Raw genomic sequence first — 16,452 nt, 5'->3', positions numbered from 1 at the left:
GCTGGTTTTCTGGAGCCGCCATTATCCCCGGTGTGGTGTCGAGTGACACCGGGACCGGCTTGGAAGATCGATGGGCTCGATCCAAAACGGAATTGAAGTTTGGTTGTGGTCTTTGCTATCTGTCGGATCAGGTAAAGGTAGTTATTATAGTTAAAATTATATAATCCTAGACGAGCACTGAGACATTGCATACACTTGCCAAGGGCCTAATTTCACACAAAAGGCACAGCAGTGAATGAAATACACTAATTAAACATGAATAAAGGGATTAAAAATAAATAATTTAGGACTCTAACTTGTGACATGCCGGTCCAACACTTTGGGTTTAAACCCTGTGGTCCCCAGGAACTATTCCAGGGACCACTACTGGTCCTTGGGGGTTTTTTTCTAAACTGAACTGCACAGAAAGAAAAAATAACTTATAAAAGTTACATTTTACTGTTTATTAAAGTTAAGTTGTTTATTTTAAAGGCGTTTAAGCGCGGTCGCCTCACAGCAAGAAGGTTGCCGGTTCCCTTCCAGACCAAGCCAACTTGTGACCTTTTCTGTGTGGAGTTTGTTTGTTCTCTCCGTTTCGCGTGGGTTTACTCTGGGCACTCCGGTTTCCTCCCACGGTCCAAAAACATACAGAGGTTGATTGAGAACTTGGGGAAATTGTCCGTTGCTATGAGTGTGTGTATGAATGGTTGTCTGTCTTTGTGTGCCCTGCGAAAGACTGGCGTCCTGTCCAGGGTGTCCCCTGCCTCTCGCCCTATGAAACTGGGATTGACTCCCCGTGACCCCCATAAGGGTAGAAAATGAATGAATGAATGTTATTTTACCTACTATCAGGCGCTCTGTTGATATATGAGAGAATAAAAGGAATTTCAAGTGCCTTTTAGTCTAGAAATACTACATTTTCTATTATTTTAAGGTAAACCTCGTCAAGTGTTAAATGTTCTACTTAATGACATTTGAAGGGAAGACTTGAGTCTGTCTTGAGGTATCGTGCCTCTGGACGGATCAACTCAAAAAGCCAGGTTTTGTTTCCTCTTGGGAATTAAAAACATAGAATTGGATCATGAAATTCATCAAGATATCACTTGACAGATCATTAAAAAAAAAAATAATTTTCTTAAATCTCCCCTTATTCGTCGTATTTTTCGTAAACCAAAAACCGACTCCAGAAACCTTCTGGTTCTATTCAAACCCTTCCCCGGACAACGCGTCTTCCAATCCGCCAAAGAAGGGGTGTACTTTTCACCCCCACTTAAGCCGCTGACAAAAGCTGGATTAGAAAAGAATTTACTTCAGCAAAGCTTTGCTCTAACCCTGACAAAAAAAAAAAGCCTATCTGTCTCTAAATGGCCAAACAGGCGACTAAAGAGGAGCGCGGAGAATGCGATAGGAGCCGGTCAGCGATCTTAACCTGTCTGATGTTCACCCTTAAGTTAAGTTAGGGGGCATCGACTCCATGTTGTCTTCTCGATTCTCTCTGGAACCTATGATGAGCTTTTATCTTATTTGCTGAGCAGGTGTTTGATGATCGTCTCCATTTATTGATACATTTCTTGCTAGTTGTACCTCGTTATGAGTTAAGATATTTACATTTTCAGCGGGTGATTCAATTGAAAAAGTTCATTTTAAAATGGCTTAATGTGTGGGTAAGTTAACCGGTTCTCTTATTAAGAATTCTTTAGATATTATTCATTGAGAAAAATGGAAGGAAATTAAGGGAGGTAAAGAGGAGAGTGCAGTGCGGGTGGAACAGATGGACAGTCAAGGGTGATCTTGCAAAGAAAAATGACCAGCTATAGTGAAAGGAAATCTGATTTTTTATTTTTTTATCGGGATTTTAAGAAGTATACATTGATAAATCAGAGCAGAAGATGATTTTGGTCGGGAGGCAAAACGCAAATTGAATTGAGAATGGATTTAGTGCCGGTACTTTTAAAACGGTGCCCTAAGAAACATCTTAAGACGTTTTTATTTGTTCAGGCTTTTCCTTGATTTTCTGGAACTCCTGTTGTGTTATCAGTATTATCTTGACCTTTAAAGTATATACTTTATTGAATATTGTTTTGATTGTTTAAGCGCTTTGTGACCCTGGTCTGGAAAAGCGCTATACAAATAAAAATTACTTACTAAGAATGATTGCGAAATTTGTCCATGACCAAAAAAAAAAAGGATTTTACTTGTATTTCTTTTGAGTTACATGAATTTAATTTAAATGTCTTTCCATAGCATTAGTTACATTTTGTCAGTATAATTGTGGGCAATAAGAGGCTTTGCCAGGCAAGTTGAACAACAGATTTTTCCCAAGAAAATGACACCAAAACCTTAAAAAAGTGAAATAAAAAAGGCTCGTACTCTGCGTTGCTAATTTAAAAACGCAACTGTCGCCCACGTCACTGTCACTCTGGCCCGAGGGCTGAATGTTTGGTGAGTTAATGCACTGAAGTCTTTACTTTTCAACCAATTAACCCCCTTCGAACCAGAGCCACATTTCCCTAAATCCACATGGACCCTGTTTTATTGTCCCCCACTTCAAAAAGGCTAAGCTGCCAATTGAATGAAAAAGAAGAGTGAAAAAAAAAATGGCTAACCTGTTGGCAAACATTGAAAAGAGCGAGAATGGGTTTAATCCTTATTAGGATAAATTCAGACTAAGTGGCCCCAAAGATCTTTTCAAAGGGAGCTTTTCTTTTCTTTCCTTTTTTTGACAAACCGCTGGGTGACGTTTGGAGGTGAATGCTCTGAGCGTTTCGCCTTCATCACCTCACACCCGCTCCACATGCTGAGCATGTTTATTTTGCTTTAATTCGACCCACACTCAAGACTTTCTAGTGTTTATTTTTGTCTTACCTGGTAGTTTGTTTGACTTCCTGTTAGGAAAGTGTGATTAGATGTTGAATTGGTTACATGCTGTTGGAACAATTGTGTCCATCGATCATTGATGAGAGGTTTTTTTCTTGTAGTATTTGATGCTATTTCAAATGTAAACTTGTTTTATGTGTGAAAAGATTTTCACTACATTGGATTCCCAATGACTATATATAAAAATATTCTGTAATTTTTCCAGTTTTAGTCAATCAAAGTAAGTGATTATTAGCATTAGCATCTTTACACAGGAATGTTTATAAGTTGCACAAACATCGTTAAGAATTTTTATATCATTTTAAAGTCCATTTTGGACAAAACAATCTTTTAGAATAAATGGTCTAAAATGTTTTTTTTTTATCATTTTTTTTACAAAAACCTAAACTGAAGACGGTCATGAAACTTCATAAATATAAGGAGCAACAATATCGGTTAATATTTGTTGCCTAAATAATTTAAACTATTTTTAGAAAATGAAATTTACATTGTTTCAAAAGGGGGAAAAAAATCTTATTTAAAATGAAAATTATAACGAAAAGACACTTTTAAATCATTATTAAAACATTTTAAAGAAAACGAAGACGAAACATGAATTAAAAAAATAAAAAAATAAATAATATATATAATAAATAAATCCAACTCTATTTTGAAAACCTTTTTTTGAACCAAAAAAATTTAAAATACAATCAAAATTCCAGCCTTAGCCAGAAGTTTTTTACTTGTTTAAAGGTGGTCACAAGAGGGTATCAAACAACATGGCGAACTCTTGAATTGAAAGTCGCTCTTTAACGAACAAACTATCTTTTGGAAAACTAACTCAAAAACGGATTTAAATAAATTAGTTTGGATCTGCATCCACTCGGTTCTTTTAAGATTGAATGTAAAACGGCCGGTCCAGCTGGATAATATAAATATTTCGTTATAATATTGTCTTAAAAGAATCCACTACTACGGGTCCAGACCAGTGGCTTAGAGGTCTGCACTCTCTGAGTGTTTTTCTACCTCGTGTGAAGTGACAATAGAGTATCCGTGGTTACAGTAAATACTATTGACGCTCCCGCTCTCTAACTGTACCATATCACAAGATCTACCCACAATCCTCTTTGGTTATGCCCGCCGCCGTTTTTTGTGTCCGGACCCATCACTCAAGCTCAGAGGCAACATCTGTCTTAATTGGCTCCAGAGGGCTCGACGAGACTCTGTGTCAAGGCTGATGAAGGTCCTGATTGGTCCAGAGGCGGCGGCGGCCAACAGACCCTTGTTAGGGAGCCGGGGCCCTTTTTTGCCTCCTCGTTAGTCCGATGAACTCATTTACTGATGGGGGGTGACAAGGGCTCGTTTACCAGTGTGGAACGAGGAAGGAGGGGGTGCTGGTGTAAGAGTGTTGGGGGGTCTGGAGGAAGGATGGAGACGAGCACAGTCAGGAACTCGTTTTTTTTTGTTTTTTTTATAAAGTGGCTTTTTTTTCCAACCGTCCAAATGATAGACCTTTGTTCAAATATCACTAAAAAATATGTACTAGTACAGACCTGGGCGATATGTGGCCCTTTGACTGTATTTATGCGACAAAGTATGATCAAGTATAATTGGTTCTAATGCATTTAAAAGTGTATTTTGTATTTATTATTCATTTACATTTTCACACTTATTTACTTTTTTCCCTCCTTTTTTGATTATATATTTATCCCTTAAAATATTTTAAAGTTAATTGAAGAAATGTTTTAAAAAAAAAATTGCAGCTTATTTATCTTAATAAAAGTCACGGGCTAATGACGCATGTCCTTTTTTTTTAGGGATTTTTTTCGCCTTTCTTTTTGCTTGACGGCCCCTAACAATATTCACAGAATTTAATGTGGCCCTTGAGGAATTTTAATTGCCCACCCCTGCCCACCAATACCATTAAACGTCATAGCTAAAAATCGTTTTGCTCTTTTGGTCTCGTCTCGATTCAAATATACACCAAACTGTCTTAACAGGAAGTTTGAGTCTTAATTGTCTCGGGTCGAACGAAATGATCTCGTCCAACTGTGCGTGATTGTTGACGTCCATCATCTGTGTTATGTCACAACCGTTGCATCTTCATAGGTCACCGTATCGACACGAGTCATGATCTACTTCCAGCCAAACGGCCGCTTTTAATTTGACACGTGATGTAACACAGTAGCAGTAGAAGTTAACGTTGAAAAATCATCTTCTATTGAAGCCTCGACATGAGAAATTGTGCAGAAAAAAGGTAAATAAGTCTGAGTTTTAGGCTTGTATTTAGGGTTGTGTCCCAAATCGCACACTTCTGCACTTACACTTGAGTGCACAAGTGCTTTCCAATTAGCAGTGTGCAAAAATGTAGTGCGCAATGAGCACTAAATTGGTGCACTCAAAAAGCCTGAAAATTAAGTGTGGATCGATGGAGAATTTCCACCCTCAACGGCCGCCATCTTAGTGACGTAGATGAAGCTAAACGGAAGCTACGTCACTCACAACGCTTCTCCGGAGCAGATACCGACGTAAATGTCTCCAGAAAACACTAATTTTACCAGAAAACAACGCAACAGTAACAAGTAAAACACAACTTAATAACTTGTTTCAATTGGAGAAAAGTGGCGATAGTTTTCCAACTTGGATCTAACTGCAATGAGTGTTAAAAAGTAGTAGAAGAAGAAGTGTGTAGTGGCAGTGTTTGATTTGAGACAGTACTACATGTCAAAATTTGCGCACTGCGCAATCTTAACGTATACTTTAAACCAGTGCACTCGGAGAAGTACGCGATTTGGGACACAGCCTAGGTGTTGGACTAGCTGTTAGGTTGGCTACTAGGCTAGTTGGTTGGTCAGCTATTAGGCTAGCTGTTAGGCTAGCTGCTAGGCTAGCTACTAGGCTAGTTGGTTGGCCAGCTATTAGGCTAGCTGTTAGACTAGCTGCTAGGCTAGCTACTAGGCTAGTTGGTTGGTCAGCTATTAGGCTAGCTGTTAGGCTAGCTGCTAGGTCATCAGCCTAAATTTTGCAATATGTTCGAATGAGGAGAGACATCAGGCAGCATCTGAGAGACTCACAACTTCTGATAGAAACCGATTTAAAATACAGACCTATTTAAGAATTTAAATGGACGTCACAGACGAGCAGTATGGAGGTATTTGGATGTTTTTAAGTTTGTCTTTTTGGACGAAGACAAAGACAACTGAGCTCCAGTCGCTTAACTATGATTAACTATCAAGAGAAATATTTTCAAATAGATTAAAGTGTGATGGTGATAGATCTCAATGAACTACAACAATATTATTACGGAGGTAGAAAGTTAAAGCAGGGCCTGTCAAACTCAATCCAACAAGGGGCCACATGTCTCTAACAGTCGAGGCCGTCGGCCAAACCAAATGTATATTCAAACTGTCGGAAACAGGAAGTGTGGGTTTGACTTGCGTCTTCACGATCCAACCGCAACTGTTTTTTGTCCTGATTAACCAATCACACCCATCTCTGTTATTGAAAGATCCCTTTCAAGATAAGATAATTTTTATCTTAACCATCCGCATCTATATAAATCATCATATTCAACTAAAAGGATTTAAGTGTTTTACATTTTGGAGGATGTTGTCTGACTTTTTAATTTTTTTTATTTAGTCAGAAAGACGATTTATACAATAATTATTACCCAGTAATTCTACTATATTATGCTATTTGAATTGAATTGAATCCCCATTTAACACTATATTTTAATGTTAGTACAAACACATTTTAATGTATAACACTTACTAAGTTAGTAAGTAATTTTTATTTATATAGAGCTTTTCCAGACCAGGGTCACAAAGCGCTTAAACAATCAAAACAATATTCAATAAAGTATATACTTTAAAGGTCAAGATAAAACTGATAACACAACAGGAGTTCCAGAAAATCAAGGAAAAGCCTGAACAAATAAGATACTAAGTAACCAGTGATATCATCAGGAAATAATGCAGTGTGTATTCGTGTGTGTGTGTCGTAGCTTGAATGTGTCGAGCATCAGAAAAACATGCGAGTGCGTTTTTTTTTGTTTTGTTTTGTGTACGTCATCCACCCCCCACCCCCCCTCCCCTAATCCAGCTTGTCCCTCATCTCTGTTTTGATGTTGATGGATCACCCCTCTTCCTCCCGCTCATTAATTTCATCACCTTATCTCCCACACCACTTCATTTGACCAAAAGGTAATAATAAATCCCTCATCCATTATCCTTTAACCGAGGCAGCCGTGCGGAAATACTTAATAACAGGCAACAAATTGAACTTCAATCACCTCGTTTTCTCCGCAGCACATTAAATCCCAGCGCGGCGAGCATATCGTTTGACTCGCTCGTGTTCGGCTTAATGGCAAGCCTGGGGTTTAATTGAACTTCTTTTTTTTTTAAATATTTTACAGCAAATAGAGGTTTGTTTATTAGCGTCTCTTTTACTTCCATCACCTCCAGCAGCAGCTCGGTTGATTTTGAAGCTTAGAGCCTCATTTATAAAAGTTGTTCATCCAATTGACTTCATTTTAAAATCTTAATGTCTTCTACACTCGCTTGGATACATTTTTTTAAATGTATCATGTGGACGACTGGTCTTTCTGCGACGGTTTCAGGGGACACACAATGTTATTGTGGGAGACCAGTGGCGGCTGGTGAAAAATATTCTAGGTGGTGCTCTTTTCCAGTACATTTCCCAGGATATACCATTGAAAGAATTAGTGGAAAATAATATAAACATTATTTATATGTGTAAATCAACACTTTGACAGCCAACGATGAATACTTATGTTTATTATGCCCCTTGTTTAGATACAAACACTGATGAAAACACTTTGTAATTGTACTATAACAAACATCTTACAGAATAAAACTAGTATTAAAATGTTTAGAGCAGGGATCAGAATTGGCGAAACCTTGCGTCCTCAAATTAAAAAAAGAACAACAGTGTCCGTTACCTAGTTTACATTATGATATTCAACTACCAGGGTCGCTTTCTCCAGCGCCCCCCGAAATCTTATTCGAAAACGACGATGGGCTCTTCAGAAATCAACCCCTAGATGGATCGTATATGAAGAATGGCGACACAAACCAAGATTATAATCGCAATGTGTATCAATGCAAATATAGTTTGTCAACGTGAAGACTTCTAATGGTCAATGTTGACGATTAATTTGAAACTTAAAAACGATAAATAATAAGAACATTTTGAAATTAAATTCAATATAAAAAGATGATGCAATAAAAACAGTCAAATCGGTAGGAGGGTGTCAAACTAGCGCCCTCTACAGGCCAGCCCCAACTGTGGAAGACCCTGATGAAAATTCAAATACGTCCAATTTTGGACGAGACTTTAACCATATGTTTAACCTGCTTAGTAAGACAGATTCCAGGAATTCCAGCTCCTTTTTTTTAAATAAAGATCTCCATAGAAATTCAAGTACGTCTTATTTTAGTCAAATCTAAACCATATTGTCTTAATACATACAGTATTAAGAACATTTTTTTTAAGCACCTTTTTGTATTTGTTATGTACAAAATGTCCTGTTGTTGTTGTCGTCATGTCCTGTGTAGTTTGTATTATTTTGTCTGTATTTTTTTATATCTATATATCCCTATTTATCTATTAACTCTTAAAAACCTACATCGTTGTATCAACGTAAAAAAAAATGATCAGTTATTCATTTTTAAGTCCATGATTTTACACGGGTTGGTGAAGGTATCATAACCCCTTATTTGGACCTGAACCTGGACACAGCTCTTAGGGGTCCCCCTGAAATGACTTGGTCGGGCAGGAAATCGGCCCTCGAGTGCCGTCGAATCTTTCACATCCGAGTACGTTTCTAGACGATATAAAAGAAAGTTTTTAAGACGCGAGGTTCTGAGACAGGATTCACTTGAGTGTGTCTGTGCATCTCGCCTCCGTCACCGGGCCCCTCTTCATGTGTCCCTTTTCATTCCGCCGTCTTCGGGGCTCCTGACAGAGACAAACGACCGCCGCCGCCGCCGCACACACAAACAGGTTGAAAATAGAAGGAAGAGATGGAGAGAAACCAGTGCAATCAGCGCTCCAGCCTTTGTTTTCGCTTCGGCGGCGTCCTCTCCCGTGACGCCTTGAAATTGATCCCGGGTTGTACCAGACCCCGAAATCCACGGTCGGCGTTCCACTTGGAATGAAACGTCAATAAAACGGCGCTTTGTCTTGCAGCAGTCATTTTGATGTATCAAACCCTAATTTGTTTGAGGTTTTCTTAATGGCTGCCTCGAGCTGGTGTGTGGCCCCCGTGGCCCCTTTTGACTCCTCGTCTGGCTCCCGAAGATTTATTTAGTTTGACTCGTTTCTTACTTTCTTGATACGATCATTTTAAAAATTGAAATCTCCAATTTGAGTCTTATTTTTTACTGCAATATTTAACACGTTTTTTTTTCCAAATCACTTGTCATGTTACATGTCAAAGCTCATAATTCTTAACCTTTGTTGCTGTTGCCACGATTTAATAAACACTTTTCAGGGTTTCGTTCTATTTAAAGTAGCCATCAGCGCGATGGTAGTTCCACCCATTCACAGACTAGATTTCCCTGCAACTCCTGAACGATCCATTCTATTTGTGAAATACAAAATGCAAAGTTTTCTGATCTCTCAGTTGCAGGCATGAGTTCACTGACTGAGTTTTTCTGGAGACTAAATCTTGTTTATCATAACCACACCTACTCTGCTGTGATTGGTCAAATATCAAGCTTTGTCAATGCGTGTCATCGATCCTGCAAAATCTCCACCTCCAAGGGACTCGTTGTATAAACAAAGCGGGGCGTGATTACAGCTGGCTGGAGGAGTGAAGCCACTATTACTTCATAATGGACTCTGCTCTCGTAACCTCTCGTTCGCCCAGATTTCAGACAAACTTTATTAAATAATAAGTTTAAAATATGGTCATGATGAGCGACTTACTGTGTCTTGGAGAGGAAGACTTCAACATTTGAAACTTGATTGAGTCATCAGAGTCTGACTCGACAAGTTACCCTTTAAAAAAAACACAGAGTATTTGCTCAAATTTAAAATGTTTTCTGTTTTTTTTTAGGCGGCTACGGTGTACACAAAGTGGGCCGTAGAAGTTTTTGTAAGGGTAATGTGTAGAACCACCGCTGATTCTCACCATGTTATTATCAGTGGTTGGTAGAAATACTTGTCTCGTTGCTGACCCCAGTATTATAATGACAGTATGACACTACATGTTTTCTTTGGAACTTTGTAAAGAAAAAAAAAGGTTTTTGGACAATTATTTTCTTAAAGCAACATTTTAAAAAACACAGCTAGTGCACTTATACAACCCTACACAATACACATCCCTTCTTATGAAGTATTTTGTCTAAATATTGATCATTTATTTTATGCTGTAAGATGAATTATCAACAAATCCACAGCCATGAAACCATAACAAACTACTATAACTACTCATACAAATGTAAAATAACTCTATCCTACTATCTTTAAAAAAAAAAAAGAATCACTTTTCTTCGCCTTAATCTCCCGCCTTCTTTCACACCCCTTTTTACCAGCACCCGGCATTGTCTTTTTGTTGGCTTTAATAGATTCCTCCGCTCCTGTATCATCTATCAGATCCCGCCGAGCCATTACCATCTATCATAGATGAAGCTGCTGCTCCCATAATTCCACCTCGGACAATAACCTCCACACCATTGTAATTTGTCCAGCAGTGGTCATATCAGCAAGAGCATTACGGACCGGATAGTTTGTCACGTCCTTGTCAGCCACTCAGCTTTTTCATCTGCAAGGGAAAAGGGCGCAGCCGATGGGGACCGTGATATTGAGTACACGGAATGCTATTTACAGTCTTCCCGGAGATTCATTGGTCTGGAAGGAGGAGGAGAAGAAAAAAAAAAAAAAAAGATACCTTCCTGCCTCCACCTCTGTCACATCTGTCTGCGGGCGACTAGACTTCATCAGTTCATCCTCAATCGTCCTCCTGACGTCCGTCTCAAGGTCTTCCAGGGGGTGCTCCGGGGGGGGATGAAATGAGTCAACCGCCTCTCATTTGGAGGTGAAAGGTCACGCTCTGTGGTCGCACTCGTCACACACCTGAAGACAGAAATTTCATTTTTTTTTTTTGATCAGATAGTTTCGGGAGAGATGCTTCTATTTGTCGGTCCATCTCTTTGACGATCAACGCCTTCACTCACTGTCACGGAAACGTTCCCTTCACATCCTAAGTACACTATTTTTTAAAAACTACTTACAACCAGACAATACAATACATACAACTTTCCTACACCATCTTTATCGCCAGCGTGTTTAATTGAATTTGTGCCTGTGATGGCGTCGCCCAGTAACCCTTCATGAATACCCTTGTTGCTGAGATATATTTCTCAGGACCTGCTTTGGCTTGATTTTTAAGAGATTCTGCGACTTTCTTTCCTTTTTAAGTTCTCTAGGGAATGTATTCCATATTCCTTCGAAAGCCCCTCGATGATGAACCGACATAGAGCCTAAAATGTGTAAATATCTTAAGACGTTTTTATTTGTTCAGGCTTTTCCTTGAATTTTTGGAACTCCTGTTGTGTTATCAGTTTTATCTTGACCTTTAAAGTATATACTTTATTGAATATTGTTTTGATTGTTTAAGTGCTTTGTGACCCTGGTCTGGAAAAGCGCTATATAAATATAAATTACTTACTTACTTACTTAAATCCAGAGATACACAAACGTCAAGTTCAATCTGTTTTTGTATAGTTGCTGTGAGCTCGATCCCTTAAATAGGACAAAGAGTTTTCCATCATTTCTGTCTTTGATCCTGACGCTGTTATTTCAATTATTATTTCCGTACAGACGGTTATGCATTGATATTCCGAACGCTGCGTCCGGACGAGAGGATGGAATCGCATCGAAGGAAGATTTTGGGGGCCGAGATGCACCGAGTCAGCATCTCCTCGCCCCCTTTAATCCACAATTAATTGAACTCCAGAGACTTTGAAGTCAGTCTGCGAAGCAGGCCGTTTGTATTCCTCCGAGAGTCGGGGCGGAGGAGCTGCTGTCCTCAGCTGGGGGCCCCCTCTGCCGGGGCCCTTTAATGAGCTCCTTTGACTCGCCCAGAAGACTGGAGCTCGAGGAGTTTGAATATGTATGATGAATAACACGGCCCTCGCTGTGACAACCTCAAGTGTCGTTTCTACCTTTTCACGGGATCCTTGTTCGCTCCCTGTCAGCGCCGCGACCCGAATAGCAGGGATGTGTCGTTAACAAAGCGACGCTAAATAGGAAAGTAGCGAAGGCAAGATGCGGGATTAGCCGGAGCGTTGATCACAGGCGCAGGGTCAAGCGTCTCAGGCCTCTCAGGATTGTGGCAACTGGGGGTGGGGGGGGGCGTTGTTTTTAAGAGGAAGAATCAAGCCTGGATTGTTTCTCTCTGGTTTTCTCTCGTGTGCTGCTAAATGGATCGTCGTTTAATGGATGTAACAGTTCCTCCACTCCCTCTTGCTCAATGGCGCCTATTCTCTTGCTGAAGGAATCACTTTTTCATTGTGGCTGATCAATATAAGACATTAATCCTGCTGTTCAGGCAGTCGCCCCATCACCGGATGAAAAATGAATCCCCCGCTCGTCTTCTTTTCGTGTGTGTGTGTGTGTGTTTGTTCATTTCATTTTCATTTTTCTTTCTTTTGAAATTGTCTTGCAGATTCTAGCCTACACTGAAGGCCTCCACGGAAAATGGCTGTTTACCGAGATCAGAGCCGTTTTCTCCAGACGCTACCTGCTGCAGAACACTGCTCTGGAGATCTTCATGGCCAACAGGAGTAAGTGGCACTTATTTTTGAAAATAACTCAAAACACCTCTTAACTTGCGTTACAAATCCCTCCCATTGTCGCCAATTTGAAGTGACCGGAAGCAGGAGAAAAATATAGTCGATAGTTAATAAGTAAGTAATAATTGTATAGCGCTTTTCTAGACCAGGGTCACAAAGCGCTTAAACAATCAATACAATACCCAATAAAATAGATGCTGAAAAGGTCAAGACAGCACCGAGACCAACACAGGAGTCTCAGAGAATCAAGGAAAAGCCTGAACAAATAAAAACGTCTTTAGATGTTTCTTGAAGGAGTCAGTAGATCCATCAAGCGCAAAGAGAGAGGAAGATTGTTCCAAAGCTTAGGAGCAACAGTCTGGAAGGATTTCTCTCCTCTTGTCCTGAACTGTGTTCAGGAACCATCAGTAGATTCTGATCCAAAGACCTCAGAGCCCGAGCTGGGGTGTAAGCCTGGATCAGATCACTGATGGAAGGTCTGACCATGAATAGATCTGAAAGTAAGAACTACAATTTTAAAATGATCCTGAAAGAAACTCGCAGCCAGTGAAGAGTTTTAAGGATCGGGGAAATGTGAGTTCTCCTACTAGAGCTAGAAGAACAGAAGTAACATTGAACTCATCTTTTCCTGTATCTTAATGCTTCATGACCCAAAATGTCCGTTCTATCGGCACTGTAAGAGGAAGGATCTCAGTGAGACAGTGGTTGTTTTGTTTTAGATTCATCGAGTTACCCGGTATGTTTAAGGGTTAGTTCACCAAATATTAGAACTCATCACCCTAATGTCGACTACGTGTTGGGATTAATCTCTTTATTTTTTCAAAGTTATGGGCAAAAAAAGGATATCCATGCTTATGTGGCCCACGAGGCTATAACTGAACTACCACTACATTTTAACGTTAGCTTCTATGCTAACTGGTGGGATATTTACCAGTATAAGTACCAGGGACAGACAGAGAAAACGCCCCCAAGCTAATGGTTTTATCCTGTGGTGAGTCTTTGACGCCAGGAGGAAGGAAACGATTGAACAATGCGGACCACAAGAGGCATGTGCTCCTTCACATTGTAGCATCTTTTAGGGTGCGGTGCACCTGAAATCCCATAAGCAGAGGAAATATGGTTTTGTCTGGTAAAGGTTGTTTTGGGTTCGAGGCTGGAGGATCTTCGTCTAATTCTTCTACGCCTTTTCATTTCTGCAGCTGGAGTCATGTTTAACTTCCCTGATGCCACCACGGTCAAGAAGGTCGTCCACAGCCTTCCTCGTGTCGGGGTCGGCACCAACTTTGGACTTCCACAAACCAGGTAAAAAAAAGTTTTGGCTGTCAAAATGCATTTTCGTACTCTACTACAGATACTCACCGGTTCTGACACTGTTGGTACTGATGAGTTTTGGGTTTGATTTTCCCAATTTAAATCTGTATTTAGATTGACTTTATTTATCCCTCTGGAGATCGATTTTGGGAAATTAGGATACAAGTTCACAGCAGATATCGTAAAAAGAACATAAATCAAAATAAAGAACATGGAGGAAAAGGAAATGACGCAAAGAAAAGGAAAAAGGATACAAAGAATAACATAGAATACATCATACTTTCACTCTGCTTCTGCCAAAATTTAGTTATACAGTCTTATAGCACGAGAATAGAATGAGTCCCTGAGTCTATTAGTGTTGCATCTGGGGAGGATTACGTTTTGTTTAAATAAAATGTACAACAACACACATTTTAATTGACCCAAGATAACCGTTTCAATGGAGACATGTTCCGAAACACTTTGGTGCTTAATATTATTTCAGTTTTCAAAAACATTAAATAAATAAAAGCTAAAAATGTGTAAAGGTTTTGGGGTGAAAGCTAGGTTTTTAAAATTATTTAAGTGACATTTGGGGTGATAAAACTCAGGGATCACACCATATACTATACATTATATCACAACAATGTATTCTTTATTGTTTTTCATCTTTTTATTTTGGCAGTTTTTTTTACAGACTTTTACAGACTTTTCAATTCAACACTGAAATGTTTTCAGTATAAAAGACAAAATATCCAGACAGATTTCAGATTTGTTTTTCTGTATCTTGATGTCTCTTTTGTTTTTCCACAAACATGGTGTTTTTTTTTTTGAAAGGAGATTTTTCTTCAGTTATTTAGTACGACCTTCAGCGGGTTCAAATCCGCGACGACTGCTCAACAGAACGCCTTGAAACGGAATCTTAAGGGAGATTTGGGGGGTCATAAATCAGACTTGTTTTCAAGTCTGGAAGGTCTTTGCCATTTTGACTTATGGAGCGCTCTCGCCGAGACTCGCCACGCAGAACCACACATTATCTCACTCCAAAGGTCGCCCGGCAGTTATTAATCTCGTGGCCACCTCTCATTGTTGATTAATATCATAATTAGATCCAATCCTTTTTTCTTTTTTTCTCCAGAGTAGTTCAGGATTATCACGTGCCCTTTGACCTCTCACTTAGCGAGGAATATAAAACAAAGTTCACTCATTAAAGGGGAAAGTATGGAGGACTTAGATTAGAAACATTGATTGAAGCGGCGGCTCGTTCATAATTTAATCTATTTTCACTTTTTTAGAAGCCAAATGGCTCTAATTACACCCTGACAGTGATTAATCGCTGGGTTTTAATTGGATCGGTGCACATTTAGAGAGCTCGGTCGGTCTGGGTTTTTGTTCAGATTTATTTTCAGTGTTTCCTACAACTGTCTGAAAAGCAAAGGGCTCATTAATAAGATGATGAAACGCAGCTGTCCCCGACTCTTTCCGCATCGCGGACCGGTTTAAAAACAGCGATGATAAAAAGTTATGATCCTTAGCGTAACGCTGAGTCAGCAGGGCTGGTTTCTCTGTAACAAGACGGTCCCGTGAAGGGATTATTTTTTACTTATTTACAAAAGTTTACACGTTTATTTTTCCCTCTTTAAGAGCCTCACCGAGGAGATTTGCACTGGTGCAATTAGCATATATTTTTTAGGTTTTCACTATATTATCTTAAATATACAATCATGTAAAAGAATATAATGGAAGCCTTTTCTGCGTTCAATCAAGTTTGTATCATGTGACTAACAGCGAGAAAGGAAATAGTACCAAAAAAGGAAAGTTTTCGTCCATACAGTGTCGTAGCCGTTGATGCTAGAAGTGACTTTTCGGTTGTTCTTCTCTCCACAGACGGATCTCGCTAGCAACACCGAAGCAGCTCTTCAAGGCCTCCACCATGCCCCAGCGCTGGCAGCGTCGCGAGATCTCCAACTTCGAGTACCTCATCTTTCTCAACACCATCTCCGGTGAGGAACTTTATAAGAATCTAGCAACTTATTAGTGACTGCTCTTCAATTGTGCAGAATATAATTTGAAAAATGATTCAAAATAATACTTACACAGGATAAAAAAAAACAATGTACGGAAACTCCATGTACAAAGAATCAACTGAATATTTACAATTTTTTTAATTAAATGTCATGTCTCCAGGTCGCACCTTCAATGACCTGAACCAGTACCCCGTCTTTCCCTGGATCATCACCAACTACGACTCGGCAGAACTTGATCTCACGCTGCCCAGCAACTTCAGAGACTTATCAAAGGTAGAATATTTCTTACTTTCACTGGGAAAATTGGACCCACTGTCCTATCGTGACTAGCTTCACAGCGTTGAGGTCTTTGCTCTGGATGTAGAGACTAACCTGCCTACAAACCAAAATGAAGTCACTTACCGACTCTTTTTCCAACCCCATGCGGACCCTAGAACTCGCACAAAAAGTTGTTGACCCACTCCCTCTCAGTGAACTCA

General features: G+C 39.6%; 1 protein-coding gene across 6 annotated transcripts in view; it reads left to right on the top strand.

Annotated features, from left to right (window-relative positions):
- lrba (LPS-responsive vesicle trafficking, beach and anchor containing) overlaps nucleotides 1-16,452 on the top strand; it is a 218,069-nt gene that overhangs the window by 141,240 nt on the left and 60,377 nt on the right. For all 6 annotated transcript variants that reach the window (XM_087808002.1, XM_087807992.1, XM_087808010.1 and 3 more), the window contains exons 40-43: nucleotides 12,530-12,647; nucleotides 13,856-13,958; nucleotides 15,834-15,949; nucleotides 16,134-16,246. In XM_087808002.1, the coding sequence (XP_087664128.1) occupies nucleotides 12,530-12,647; nucleotides 13,856-13,958; nucleotides 15,834-15,949; nucleotides 16,134-16,246 (450 nt within the window). The remainder of the gene's footprint in view (nucleotides 1-12,529; nucleotides 12,648-13,855; nucleotides 13,959-15,833; nucleotides 15,950-16,133; nucleotides 16,247-16,452) is intronic.

This window comes from Callionymus lyra, chromosome 1 (assembly GCF_982586985.1).
Source record: "Callionymus lyra chromosome 1, fCalLyr1.hap1.1, whole genome shotgun sequence".
Classification (NCBI taxonomy): domain Eukaryota; kingdom Metazoa; phylum Chordata; class Actinopteri; order Syngnathiformes; family Callionymidae; genus Callionymus; species Callionymus lyra.
This window is presented reverse-complemented; position numbering and strand designations above follow the sequence as displayed.